Raw genomic sequence first — 15,262 nt, 5'->3', positions numbered from 1 at the left:
CCCACTGAGATACCATGCCGCAGTGAAGCATGAATAACCCCACTCAGACACATTATACTGACTCCGAGCCGACCAGTCCTTGTTGTACCCATTAATGCCGAGCGCCAGGCAGGGACCAACAAGTACCATATTTTAACGTCTTTTGGTATGACGCGGTCGGGGAACGAACCCGCGACCTTCCGCTCTCCGGGCGGACGCTCTAACCACTACACCACACAGGCGGTTAACAATACAAAGAAAGAAATATACAACGAAAATCTTAACGCCAGGAATACGGTTCACAAATTGCTAAGTTGCTCTTTATCGGAATCGAACATCGTCCTGTTTGTGTTATAAAGACACACTCACTACTGGACTACAACGGTGTCATAAATGGGTCAGTGAGTGGCCGTTGTTAACTCCGCAATCGGTAACACCCCGACCATGCTACAGCGCCTTGAAAATAAGCGAAAAATACACAAATCATATGAATGAGCATCGAACCTCGCCACTAAACCAGGATGACACGCACTCATCAGGGCCACCCGTCCCATTTAATCACCTCGCACGCTAAACACTAGTCTGTCTCACAGTCCCTGAACCATATTAATTTCCCTACTGCCAAGCCCTCTCTGCAGTGCTAAAGCCCTAAATAAAGCAAGTCAGATTTCCTCAGGTTCAGGTTCTGAATCTCTGGTCTCCCTAGGGCTCCTTTTCAATATAAATGGGCTTGTTTGTTACTTTCAAAATTATATATATTCAGAGACTAAGCCTTAGTCTAGCTAAACACGTGTTACTGGGAAAACACGAGCCCGGAACCCCACGGGAAAGTGGCGTCATTAGTGATAACGACGCCAACTGTGACAGTACATCACAAGGGAAACAATATTGGCATACTGATAATGTCATTTTCATAGCATGTAATTAGCATATAGAGCCACTGCCTATCTGATATAGAAAAAATAAAATATCAGTGACGTCCTTTTTCTTTGATCTTCCATATTAACATTGTAACTTAGTTTATTAAGCCATTGTTGATTTATATGGATTATGTAAAAAAATACTTGGTTTATTTCAATGAAACCATTCATTTGTATTACAGAGGTTATTTTGTTAATTTCAAGACATTAAAATGTCATTTTCATGTTTTGTCTAATGTAGCTGCATATACAGCGTTACATGTTCAAATTTATATTTCATTAAAATCAAAATAGTGCGTTAATATCGATGTTGTTATTGAATTACGATGCTGAATTGCATGTTGTGGATGAATGGCTACACGAGAGTGTATTCATTGTACTCGGAGACCTCAAACCTCTCATGCTTCGCTTGTTTGAACAGCAAATAAATTTAAAGCCATGTTAGACAGCCATGGACTCCAAAACCCGCGAGTGTGTGTGCAGTAAATATCACATCATTCATATCCAGATATCATATTGGATGTGCTTCACTCACGGCCAAGTCCTCTAATAAGCACGTGATGCACGTGCATTGTTTGATGCACGTGTTTTCATTGATGCCCTAATGACCGCGTTATGATGAGAAGATATTATTGAACTCAATAATTCAAACCCGGCGGAACACTGTAAACTAAGAGTCGGGATAAATCGCCTACCGCGCTGTGCCGGGGGGTGGGGATCAGAGCGTTGTGGACGGCGATGTGACTATTCGATAGAACGCTAGCCTACTGTCAGTCGCGCTGTATCGCTGGACGCATTCGCACGCATCACTCAGCTGCTCGCCCGTCAGTTAGATTCAGTCTCTTTACCGTGTATGTCCCGAGAAAGCGTGACCCAGGAGAAACTAGCCCCAGGGGAGGGGAGTACTTTGTTTCGAACTCACTGGGGGCGGGCACTACTTGGTTAATCTGTTTGTGACTTCGTTACCGGACTGTGTCAAACGCCTACCACCTGATCAGATGGGTACCGTTTTTGTGTGGGTGTAATTATTACATCATTTGGATTATCCCTGGATTATACAGACAGCATTCGCTCACAGCCGGTGCCACATATGGCCCCCGACGAAATCAGAGTGCTACCGAGCATGCGCATAGGGTAAGCACCGTACCCCTCGAGGCGAGGAGCTTTTGAAATTGGATCCGTAGAAGAAAGTTTAGGCGTCTAGCAGTGTGGATCTGGCATTGTGGAACATGCGAGCCTCTTGGATTAGTTTCGCTAGAGAATGAACAGCGAACATGATTTCCCTTGATTGGATTATACTCTGGATATTCTGCCTAGCTGTCTTACAAGTATGGATCGCCGAATCTAGTAAGTAAAAGTATAACACTACGTCTAGTTTGGGAAGTTTTCAAAGATGCCTGTTGCTAACTTTGAGGGTCGGACGCTCGAGTCTACACTCACAGGCATAGCTGAAGACCAAAATAGGTACATGGCATATGTTCTGAGTTCTTGGCGATGTGGAGGGGTATTATGATCCCCCTTTACGGGTTCACAGTCGCTGTTTCAAAGTGGGTTACTCTTGGGATAAATCCAGTGGGTCTGGAGATTTCTCTTTGAGTGACACATTGGGAGTCGTGGTAATAGGTGTTAGCGGAAGTAATAGATTTTGAACGTGAACATGATGAGAAACCCGTGGGTGATTCACTCTCAGTGCTTGGAGCTATGTTGTTTCCCCACATACCCTCTGTAGCCGTATAATTCGTATTTTCCAAGCCTTTACTTCGACCTCCGCTCAGGCGTCTCAACATCCATTCCGCCATGGATCACGTCAGCGAGTTTGTTCGCGTCACCGGACAAATCTCGCATAGTGGCCTCGACTTCTTGTGCCCAATCCTCGGGGATAAATCTCTTCTGTACCCACAACTAGATAAGCGGTCATAAAATAATTTTTACAGATGCTTGTTTTTTATGGCGTATTTTAACATATTCCTTTCTCAAACGCCCTTACATTTCTGGACACTAATGAACTTTCATGTCATACCGGCACCCATTCTCACGCCCCCATAGTTTGACAGAGTCCCAAGTAAAACATTTCACAATGTGTACTTGCGTCTCATGTGGGGGATCTATCACGTGGTGACGGTTTTGTTAGTTGGTTCCACAGCACTGTAGTCCTGTTATAGAACGATTGTGTTGTGTTGATGCCGAGCGATGAGTGGGACTCCTTGTATTCGCGAGTCACTTGTTGCGCGCTATATCGATAGTGCCCTGACTGGTGTTCTGAGTAACTGCGTTCGTTGATGTGCAGAACATAAGTTTTGAGTCATAAGCCACAAGTTGTGGATCCAATTTCCGTTCTTCCCCTCGACGTTTCCTATACATTGTACTCCTGTGTCCAGTTTTACCAGAAGTAATGCGATGCATGGTACAGAAATCACCCTAAAAGTATGACTGGAATATAAATATCATGGACCCAAACCCATCTAAATATACCTTTTATAAAAGCAAGCCTAGCAGGTCTGTTTCCATCGTTTTAGAATAACTCTGTTAAATGTCGAACGAGAAACGTTTGTATAAGGATCTAGATGTAATAAGGTCTGGAACAACACAAGAAAACACAAACAACGTCAAGTGATGGATGTCTACCGTAAGCATCATCACTTCACGTTTGTCAAATGAGAAATGTCTCGTTTTAAGCGGAGGCTGATCAGTTACTCGTGATGTCCTTTATGTGTAACACACAGTACTATAATTACACCTTGTTTCCATGTAGTATTTATCAGGCTCGTAAGAGGTGTGTCGACGATGATTGTTACCCTATAGCGCCTGTCCCATATGTGACCTTAAGAACCCCATCTCCAAGTTGAACATGGATGTGGAACATGATTTAGATTCAGGGACAAAGCTTCAGGTCGTCTCTGCTATTCCTGTCGTGTGTATTTAACATTAAGCATACTCCAATGATCCCGCTCAAAGGGTCGGGTTCCTTCGAATGGAATGTTGGAAGATCTTAATGCGAAAAACATGTTTCGTCATGTAGAACAATAGACTGTTTGTCCTATGAGTCTCTTCCGCATGAGCAGAGAGATAATTCATAGTTCTCAGATATATCACATAAATATCAATTTACTTTCTTCAGAATGAACTTGGGATCTAGCTTTGACCGACAACGCGTATTGAATATTACATATTTCAATCTGAAATAAAAACAAATAATCGTACACTGTATGGTATTTGTTTGATGAAATACGTTTGTATTTCTTGTAAAGTGACACACACATCGAAATAATGTAACCTGATCAATAGTCTGTTGTGTTTGTTACCGTTCGTGGCAACAGTTATCAGTTGTAAGATGAGTGCAGCTGGGTAACTGTGATGTGAACATTTAACTCACTCATTCAAAGGTTATTTGGAATACTGGTGGTATCTGAGGTACTTATAGTGAGTGAGTGAGTGAGTGAGTGAGTTTAGGTTTACGCCGCACTCAGCAATAGTCCAGCTATACGAAGGCTGTGGCTGTAAATAATCGAGTCTGGACCAGACAATCCAGTGATCAACGATCTGTGCATTTGGGAAGACATGTGTCAACCAAGTCAGTGAGTCTGACCACCCGATCCCGTTAGTCGCCTCTTACGACAAGCATGGGTTACTGAAGACCAATTCTCACGCGGATCTTCAAGTGAGAGTCAGACGTTTCCTACACATTCAAGTAAGATGGGGATATGTGGACTTGCTGAGGTATTTTTCCGGTGTTTATGAATGAATAATCTCATCTCGGAAGCAGTTTGACCTATCAAAGTCCATTTGGCCAATGAAGGGTTATTTTTACCCATGACAAACAGAAACATTTGTTTGGATTATACAAAAAGCGCTTTCTGTAGTCCCTCAGTTTTATCAGTCAGAGGCAGCCCAGTGATAGAAGCGTTTGCTCATCACGCCGACGACCTGGTTCGATTCCTCATGTGTTACGTAGATAAGCTGGAATATTGTTGATAGTTGTGTCAAACTCAGTTCCCTCACTCACTCTGGTGTTAACAATACTGCTTGAGGTAATACAGATTGTACTGTAGAACTGGTTAATCTCACTCTGAATACCGGTGGGGTAGCCTTGTGGTTAAAGCGTTCGCTCGTCACGCCGAAGACCCGGGTTCGATTCCCAGTAGGTACAATGTGTTGAACCAATTTCTGCTGTCCCCCGTCCTGTTATTACTGAATATTGCTAAAAGCGGCATAAAACCATTCTCACTATGGCGATGCCCGCACAATGGTACAAATCTATCTGTAGAAAAAGCTGCATTACGATAATATTCCATCCATAATCTCACTCTGAATACCGGTGGGGTAGCCTTGTGGTTAAAGCGTTCGCTCGTCACGCCGAAGACCCGGGTTCGATTCCCAGTAGGTACAATGTGTTGAACCCATTTCTGCTGTCCCCCGTCCTGTTATTACTGAATATTGCTAAAAGCGGCATAAAACCATTCTCACTATGGCGATGCCCGCACAATGGTACAAATCTATCTGTAGAAAAAGCTGCATTACGATAATATTCCATCCAATTTAACTCTCTCGTTGGCTGAAATGTTATCTCTACTTCGTGAGTTTACTACAGTTAATGGCAGACTTTTTATTATTTATAAAGTTATAATAGGAATTTGAAGTAATATAAAAACGTGTATACGACTCCAAGTTAAGAGGTCCATCGTTACTCGTCAAGCGAGTTCGATCAATAATGTTTGTTTCTGGTGCAGTTACATTAGTACATATTACATGCGAGATAATTCTATCATCACCGCTGTGTAATCTCGTATCATGGGAGGTTACGTGTGTAACATACGAGGTTACGTCATGTTACAGTGACCAGGCAGGTATCGAGTTACAGACAGCGGCAACATGATGCTTAGCAATGTCTTTGACGGCATAGTAGGTATCAGCTGTTCTGAAGGATGAACATCGACTCTTCATTCCTGACCTTCGTTACGCAAAGCAATCCTAGCCCAGCGACGGTCGTAAGCGTATTTTAAAATATTCCTGTTACGATCGCCTTAGCGCTACAATAGCTTTGTGCAACTGGGCCATTGTCGCGTGTTTGGAACTGTTGTAGCGGAGCGTGGAATTAAACTCAGCTCCATTTGACATTGTGTGACAGTTTTTTAATAATTCGGGTTTTTTCTTTTTTTCAAAATTTGATGGGTTGGTCTAGGGTGAAAGCTTTCGCGCGTCATGTCGACTCCCCGACCTGACGTGGCTTCTGTTGGAACGGTGGATGAAGGGATTTGGTCGTCATTGGAGTAACCACTAAGTACAACCTGTTCAAGAACTACACTGCACTTAGGTCGTTCGTAAGGGCTGTTCATGTCAGGGCGTCGGGGTAACCTAATGGTTAAAGCGTCCGCTCGTCACGCTGAAGACGTGGGTTCGATTCCCCACATGGGTACAATGTGTGCAGCCCATTTCTGGTGTTCCCCGTCGTGATATTGCTGGAACATTGGTAAAAGTGGCGTAAAACAATACTCACTCACTTTACATGTTCAATTTAACGATATTACGCAAGGTTTCATTGACATGGTGATATATTTCAACCAGATGTTGTTGTTTATTGTTTAACACCACACTCAGCAACATGTTAGCTATAAGCCGCCTGCCTATAATGTTCGGGTCTGAACCAGTCAACCCAATGATTGAAGTCATGAGCATCGATCTGTCAATATGTCAGCCAAACAGCAGGATGAACAACAATGATATTTACTAAGATTACAAGAATGTTTCTACATAAAGTGTATTTTTAAAGCAGTTTATCTTTACATTAAACGTTTCTATTTGAAGCGAACAGATTTCATTTGACAGGTTTGGATAACTTTCTTTCTCTCGTTAATCATCCATACCAACACGCAAACCGAAATTCAAATACTGACACCGAAGGCTGTTCTATTCTCTCTTTGTTGAAGAACGCATTTTAATTCATATTCTTGTGTATGTCAATGCTGGAAACACCGCACAGCCTGTGGTGTCGTACACAAACGAATACAAGCGTCTCCTGGGGATTTGTTTCATTATAAGAGTATCCAAGTAAAAAACATCATCATATTTATTGTAGATTGTATTTGCTGTGGTAAAACGACACCGAAAAGCTCTCCACTAAATTAGATCCATGTAGAACGTGTAGTGTTTTGGTCCAATTACGCAATGCATATAAAATCGATCACTTTCAGTTGTACATCCACTTGGACGATGGTTTGAACAAGTGGTCATTGATTAAATCCCTAACAATCAAATACGCGAAAGAACAGATCTACAGTTTCTGAAGAAGTGTAACAATGCCTTCAAACTAACAAGATTTCTATCGACAGAGGTGTAGCAACCTTGCAAAGGGAAAACACTCGACATATCATTAGGCAGATATGTTTGATGTGTCGATTTCTTGTGATTGAGAAAGTCTCGATCGTTGGGGATGAGAAAGACGGTGGGGAGCGTATTTGGCTGGGGGAGAGGGGTGAAGTCGAGAGGACTCGAGCCTTTGGTTTGTCATTACCGGGTCTTGATGCTTCTGAACGCGCTGCCGGTTTATCAGGGGAACCGAGTGTGTTTGAAAGCTCGTGATTAAAACTGATCAACACGCGCTAACAATCACAACACCTCTTCTGAGGGATGAGCCGCCATTAAAGTGGATTGCCTAACGACGGGGAGCAGTCATTTCGGCAAATTGCATTTTCTCAGTTCGGACAAGAGACCGCCCGCGTTTTGGTCAATCGGACAATAAAATCTGCGGTAGCGTGACAGCATTGGTCAGAATAACACACAATGGAGACAATAATTAGAAGTTGCGACAGGTCGAATTAAATATTTCACTGGCATTTGTTCGACAGATTCTATGAGGGAAGGGTGGTCCCGTATTTACAGATGATTAATTCATTCGATTGGCGTTTCGCTTCAAGCCAGAAGTTGTAAGGTTACAACAAGAGGGTTTTGTAAAATCTCATGCTGTCATTATCATGGTGTGTTAACACAGAGAATGCCGGACAAATGACAGCGTGATTTAAAATCTCTTCTCTAAAAATCTTGTAATTTCATTAGGATACGTCAATATTTGAGCAGTAGAGTATTAATAATCATTGGGTTTAATGGGATAGATATTTAAGTGGAATTTTTTTTCCAGAGCTCATAAATTTCTGTTAAAGTTGAACTTTATGAAGCTGAAATTGATGGGTTTAAACCTGATTTCAAAATTTAGGTATTTGTAGCAAAAATACAAACTGAAATTTCATGTGAAATACCAAATTGAAACAAGTGGACTCATTTCTGTTATACATACAAAATTTTAAAACTCGTAATAACTTCCTGAAATCCTGCTTGTATTTCAGCTTAAAATTTTCCCAGTATCATTTCCTCGATGTATTTGATGGAATAGGTCCATCCGTGTCCCATCGGTTAACGCCAAATTATGCTTTACATAACATTCACAATATACAATCTGACCTTACTTCTCCTCGATAGGGGCTAGGTTTTGTACTCACCATCCCCGAACAAGCATCCAAACGAAGCCACGCTCTTAAATCTATTACTCACAATAAAAGTGCAAATCAAAGATGACGTGCCTTGGAAAATATTTGCTTATGACTCGTAGGGAGTATTTGCACACGACATATACACGTCAAAGAATTAGGCTCTTTAAACGTTAGACCATTATCTAGATCAATATGGAGCATCCGAGTCCTATATGCCATGTTTGTCATCTCCTATAACCGAAGTTATCCTTGGTAATTGTCTCTTAAATCCGCCAAATGTGATGCGATAACACCGTCATGTATATTTCATTGGATGTGAAATCTACATCACCTTTTATGGATGCTTTTCCTCCCCACATGACACGGTTGTATTGACTTTCGCTTCGCTTTCCCATCTTGTTAAAGTAAAAGGGAATTGGATATAAAAGTTTAAGGGGAGTACATTAGAAGAAATTGTCTCCGACTATTTGGAAAGTGTAGGTAGCGTGATTAACAGAAATCGAACGCCATATGGCGCTTTCGGCTTGCATTGATCGACGTGAAATTGACACTACATATCAGCGCTCTTTGCATCGCTACTTCTCTCTTAAAGGTACTCGTCACACCGTGTAGGAGATTGCCTACTTTGATGATGCCTGATTGATATCGTGTAATTATTTCGATATATTTGGCCAACGGTCTTACCACGTGTCTGGTCTTGGAAAAAGTGGGTTGAGATCTTTACATTTGTTTGGGAATGTATTCATGTTTTCAAGGCAGATGGTGAGGCATCTTATCAGCCCACGTGGTCATATGTGACCAAAGGCCTCATTCAATCAGACCCAGCGCCTGAGGCAATAGAGCCAGTCCAACACCAAACAGGCAGGATTTGTTACAGACTGCCAATGTACAATATATGTATTCTGAACCATTGTGACTGACTCTTGCTATTGATCACTGTATTGTCTGGTCCGGACTCGATTATTTACAGACCGCCGCCATATAGCTGGAATATTGCCGAGTGTGGCGTAAAATTACACTCACTCACTCACTCATTGTGACTGAATATGTGAATGTTGCGTGACGCCTCCGCTGGGACTATTCCAGCCATTACAACGCCTCTTGTGAATGAATAATCGACCTGAACCAAACTAGTGACTGACGGCATAAGCAGTAAACCCGGCTTTTGGCGTGACGAGCAAGTGGGTGTGTGAGTTTAGTTTTACGCCGCATTTAGCATTATTCCAGTAATATCACGGCGGGGGACACCAGAAATTGGCCTCACATATTGAACCCATGTGGGGAATAGAACCCGGGTCTTTGGCGTGACGAGCGCCACAAGGCTACCCCATCGCCCACGACGAGCGAGTGGTTCACCCACTGAGCTAACTTCCCCTTCACCGTTGCTGACCACCCAATCAGTGTTACAAATAGATTCAAACTGTCACTAGCCAGTGGGGCAAATGACCTAAAAATGTCACTAGCCCTTCAGACACCTAACTGGCCCGAATAATTCATGATAATTTATAGACGGCGCATAGGAGAATAGTTAGAAATAATTGTTCAGACTAATAACTCTGAGTCTCTGACATTGATGGGACACACTCTAAGAATACCCATACATTTTCAAATTATCTTCATATTAAATCATCAATGGAAGAATCCTCCACATCATAATTGTCTGCATCTGAGATGCTGCCATCACGATCATAGCAGCTGCCACAGTCAGAATCTTGAGCTGTTTGGGCCTCGCCATCCTCTTCATGATCAGCTCTATAGTACCACTAGCTAGGCGGGCCAGCTTCAGTAACTTTTGACAGGCCCGAGCAAAGCTCAACCAGCATTTTGCTAGCGGGCAGGCAGTTATTTCGAACACTGCACCCAATCCCCAATTTTGTCAGTTTTCCCGACAAGTATTTGGAACAAGAGACTCATTTCTAACCAGAATCACCACTTGGAACTCGTTAAATTAATAGTTATCTGAGATAAACATATTGTCGTTGCAGTTGTTATAAGGTACAAAATGCATCCCAAGAAACAAAGCTCTGTCCAGGCTCAATACGAATCATGTTCCAGTAACGTCTTATTCTACCCAGGGAATTTGATTGAACGGCCAATTTAGTCCCGTGATATCCCAATCGGGCCGAAGACGAAGCTCCGGTGCCGAATGTGTCTCGGTCATATATGTACATCCATCCTCAAGTGTACTTATTTTATGTCTCAATTCTATTGTTATACTACTAAACATTTGCCAATGACCATTTGACTTTGAGGAACTATTTTTATCCGTATCAGATGTTGAGTAGCATGGTACTAGAATTGAGATATAATGCACTGGATGGTTGAGGATGGAGGTTTCCGAACTAACTGTAAGGTCTCTGTTCACATGGACGGGCGGTGGGGTAGCCTAGTGGTTAAGGTGTTCGTCGTCACGCCGAAGACCCGGGTTCGAATCCCCACACGGGCACAATGTGTGAAGCCCATTTCTGGTTTCCCCTGAAGTGATATTGCTGGAATATTGCTAAAAGCGGCGTAAAACTAAACTCACACACTCACTCACTCATTCATTCACTCTATTCACATAGTCCACGAGTGGAGTTTTCGGAGAACAAGATTGTGAATATGTATCCAAGAATAGTATAGACTTAAGCGTCGACAATAAATACAATCCTTGTGAAGGTCAACTGTGGCATACTAATTGTTGGTTATGCTCTCAACTAATAACTTATACACTGCACAAGGAGAAACCTGTCATTACTTAATGCCAAAGATCATTGGAATTCAATTAGCGTAGTAAAAACCCTGCTATTATTTTCATAATCACCCCGAGTCTAGACGTGTTTTTGGCCGTGATTCACGAAAATCTCCGTTTACAAATCTGGGTTTGGCGGTCCGATAACAACAGCTGAAATAATTAAATAAAATGGTATGACGTTCCTGTTGATTGGGGAATGTTTGTTTGTTGTTTAACGCCGCATCTGGAACAGACAATCCAGTGATCAACATCATGAGCATCGATCTACGTAATTGGGATACCATGACATGTGTCAACCAAGTCAGTGAGAATGACCCCCCGATCCCGTTTGTCGCCTCTTACGACAAGCATGGGTTACTGAAGATCAATTCTAACCTGGATCTTCACGGGTCGGGAGACGATGACATGTGTCAACCAAGTCAGCGAGCCTGACCACCCGATCCCGTTAGTCGCCTCTTACGACAAGCATGGGTTACTGAAGACCATTTGTAACCTGGAACTTCACGGGTCGGGAGACGATGACATGTGTCAACCAAGGCAGCGAGCCTGACCACCCGATCCCGTTAGTCGCCTCTTACGACAAGCATGGGTTGCTGAAGACCAATTCTAACCTGGAACTTCACGGGTACTTGTAAATGAACTACTGTAGCGGTGCAGTGGTGTTAGTAATTGCTTCAGGAAGTAAATTGATGGTTCGAATCCGACATTCGCTGTGTTAAATATCCTTATTAAAACCTACTCTCTTACTCCTATGAACTATACTGTTTTTCACATCTATATAATTCTAAGCCATGTTTAGTTCCAGTACCAGCATACTGCAACGACCTTCAGCTCTGGTGTCACTCGATCACTCAAATTACTGTACGCCTCCATCAAGCCAATTGTCTTTAACAAATGCCAATCATTTCAGCCAACATACGTTTTTACAAGTTTCAGATAAAGACATTCAACTACAATTCTTTTCCCCCGTTTTTTTTCAAACAGTGATAGATGACGAGCCATGGTTGTTTATCAATTATATGTGTTACTGTTACAAGATGCTGTAAACTGCTTGGTACTCAGCTCCTTACACTATAGACTGTTCGTATACTGTAAGAACTTCATCAATGTTAAGAGGTTAGACGATCTATCAATAACATCCAGCGAGAAAACAATTACAGATAGCAAATTAATCAGGTATCCCGTTACGCCATGCCACAGGACTGTCAAGCAAGCGTCGGACTGAGCAATGAAATACAGCACGCGAAAATGGCCATTGATTCCTACGAGTTATCACACCAACTTTGTAGGCCAAATTGATTTAGCGGACTGCCGATTGGGGTTTGTAGAAGCAATTGGAAAGGGATTTGTTTGGACGAGGACTAAAAAGGCAAGAACACGAGGCTAAGCTCATGGTAGTGGTGGTAATTGGAGCTATTTGGTTCTGTACCGCCAGGTGAAAGTGACTGGACATGAGGAGCTCCCTGTCTGTGTGGGTGGGTAGGATTATAATCAAGCGTCACGGTCCTTCAGTCTATCATAAAATGTGTTTTGGGTGTATCAGAAGTAGCGCACACACGCACGCGCACGCACATGTACGCATACATTCACAGAACAGCCATCCCCACACAGAGGACTGCTCAGTTTCTTTATCAATCGCCACCGTGTTCATCACCCCTGGTTTGCGTTTACTTCGCGGAGACCGGTATTGCCTTTTTGTTGGTATAAATATTACACAGTTTTCACAATTACAGCCGCCGTTCTTAGCAAACAGACCACGTGTTCCCAGTGTAAACAGTCTACATCCTGCGTGGAAGCAGCATACGGGTCACATCACGAATATTGCGTACACGATACTCTCAACGGGATCTTGACCTTCAGTGACCTTGAACAGAAGGTGCAATAACGTTTGTGAGCATATGGGCACCAGCTCGTGTTTGAAGATGACATCCATTTTAGCCTCGGTTTCATTCACCTTTTATTGCCCATTCCACTGTGTTCCGTTGTCTTAATGGGTATTGTGCTCAAGCTTAGTCCGGGATGTTTATGTCATTGTAACTGCTGGAAACTTTGTTTCATGTTTCGTCTTCTATTATTTTAGCCACTGATCTTTACCAGTAACCGAAGATCACAGTTCCATAATTGTAGCGTAAAAGATTTGCCCTCATGCGTTCAGCGTGTATATGTTATAATGGTTTCGTCAATATTTACTGGTACTTGGACCGTTCCGTTTTCCGAAATAATGAAAAAGAGCATGAGTTTTATATCATTGCTTTTGAAGTGCTTCAAATGGTAGTCGTTTCTTTGGCTGTGAAACTTCCATGTTTTGCAAAGACTGTTTGATTTCAAATCTGTGAAAAATACAACCTTTATGTCCATGTTTCCAAAGTGCATCAAATAATATGGGTAATTTCTTTTGTTTTTATGCAACCGTATGTAAGTTGAATATCATTATCGGAAAATGGTCATCCCATGAGTCGAGTTCGGTTTTGTTATAATATTTGATATATCATTTCAGTCTGTTGTACGTCTTTTGTACAATTGCCCCCAAAATGTGGCTATCCCAAATGCAAGAATGGACGCTCATTATATCGATCACTGGATTGACTAATCTAGATTCGATTATGTACTCCCATATATGCTGTGTGTAGCGTTAAAGAACAAAGCAAATTAAGACAGCGGCGCCTAGTTGAACAAAGTTCACGAAGGCTAGAGATGACTTGGTAAACCCATGTGACTAAACCATTGTCCAATACACCAAAGATGGACGATTCATCAACGGAAGGAACCCAGATATATATAAAGCAATGTTACTGTTGTCTGTAAAGCAATATGTCTGTTATCTGGAAGAACGCCAGGCCCAACACAACAGATGCAGCTCAACATCATTAGCCGAGATACACACACAGGCAGCTGAACCCCCATCCCTCCCTGGTATACCCACACCCTTCCCCCAAGGCAATCTTCCTACCCACGGGCAGCTACTCGTGTCCTCACCATCAGTACCTAAGTATCTGCGGTATCCTCAGGTCTGGACAATCCAGTGTACAAATATTGAATGTTGAGGATTGATTGATCACTGTTTACATTCTGTCTTTGGTATTGTTGGGAAGGATTGCCCTTAATACATCCATCATCTTGTCGAGGTTCTTTCTTTGAAGTTGATTCTGCATCAGTTTTAGGTTCCAATGCCAGTGCTTGTCTTATTTACGTCCACACCATCTTTGGATTCAGTCTTACATGTTGGTAAGAGGTGCACGTTTACTCTCTACAGATGACTTATGTGAATGTGATTTTGCACGGGTAAATATTACTCTGTATAAATGAAGAGGTTTGTTTGTTTGTTTGTTTAACGACTCAACATCGTTATATGATGGCGATCTGAAAATAATCGAACATCGATCGATTCTATTGGAATACGATGACAGGCATCAACCAAGACAGAAATACAGACCGTTCGATCCCGTTAGTCTACTCTCCCAGGCATTGGTTGCCGAAAACCATGTGGTTAAATGTAGAAGACTAGTATATATTTCGTTAGCTTAAAGCATGCGTTCTTTTTGTCTTGCGGTAAGTCAAAATCTTTTAGAAACTGAATTTAAAAGTTAATGAAAAGCTTATGTCTATTAATGTACGTATCACAAAGTATATACACTCATACACGTACTCATTATTACGTTTAGTCCAACATATTAAAAATATTTGCATATGACAAAAGTCTTCCAATAATCATAATATACATGTAGGTAATGCGTTACGACAACGAAACATGTTTCTTAACTTCGTTTGAGCAGTATATCTGGATAAGAAGAGTGAAGTGTTTTAAAAGTGGATATGAAGTTTCTAGAGTTTGTTTTAATGACACGTGATGATCTGTTCTTGCAGTTCAGTTTTCCGATCAAGTCGTTAGCATTTAGCGTCCTCAATGTCTTCCGAGTCCGTCAAAGCTCTGTTCCCTTCCATTAAACAACTCCTTATTCGGGGAGAGTTCAGTGCCGGAATTCATCAAACCTGTCGGAAATTACACAATCCAGTTCCACAAATTCTGAATCTACTTCATCTGAGATTATCAGTCCATAACAGCACCATCACTACTCCATCACCTTTGTCTGCGACTCCATCACCAGTCATATCGAACCATCAAACCTCATATATTTTCCTTCTTAATT

The 15,262-nt window shown here is 42.1% G+C and overlaps 1 protein-coding gene across 1 annotated transcript in view; it reads left to right on the top strand.

Annotated features, from left to right (window-relative positions):
* Positions 1–1,672: 1,672 nt before the first annotated feature.
* Positions 1,673–15,262, top strand: part of LOC124260087 (receptor-type tyrosine-protein phosphatase T-like) — a 205,708-nt gene continuing 192,118 nt past the window's right edge. The window contains 1 exon segment of the mRNA XM_046694336.1: positions 1,673–2,246. Coding sequence (XP_046550292.1) covers positions 2,174–2,246 — 73 coding nt within the window. The 5' untranslated portion in view covers positions 1,673–2,173.

Source organism: Haliotis rubra, unplaced genomic scaffold (genome assembly GCF_003918875.1).
Source record: "Haliotis rubra isolate DU_JTF1 unplaced genomic scaffold, ASM391887v1 Scf75, whole genome shotgun sequence".
Classification (NCBI taxonomy): Eukaryota; Metazoa; Mollusca; class Gastropoda; order Lepetellida; family Haliotidae; genus Haliotis; species Haliotis rubra.
This window is presented reverse-complemented; position numbering and strand designations above follow the sequence as displayed.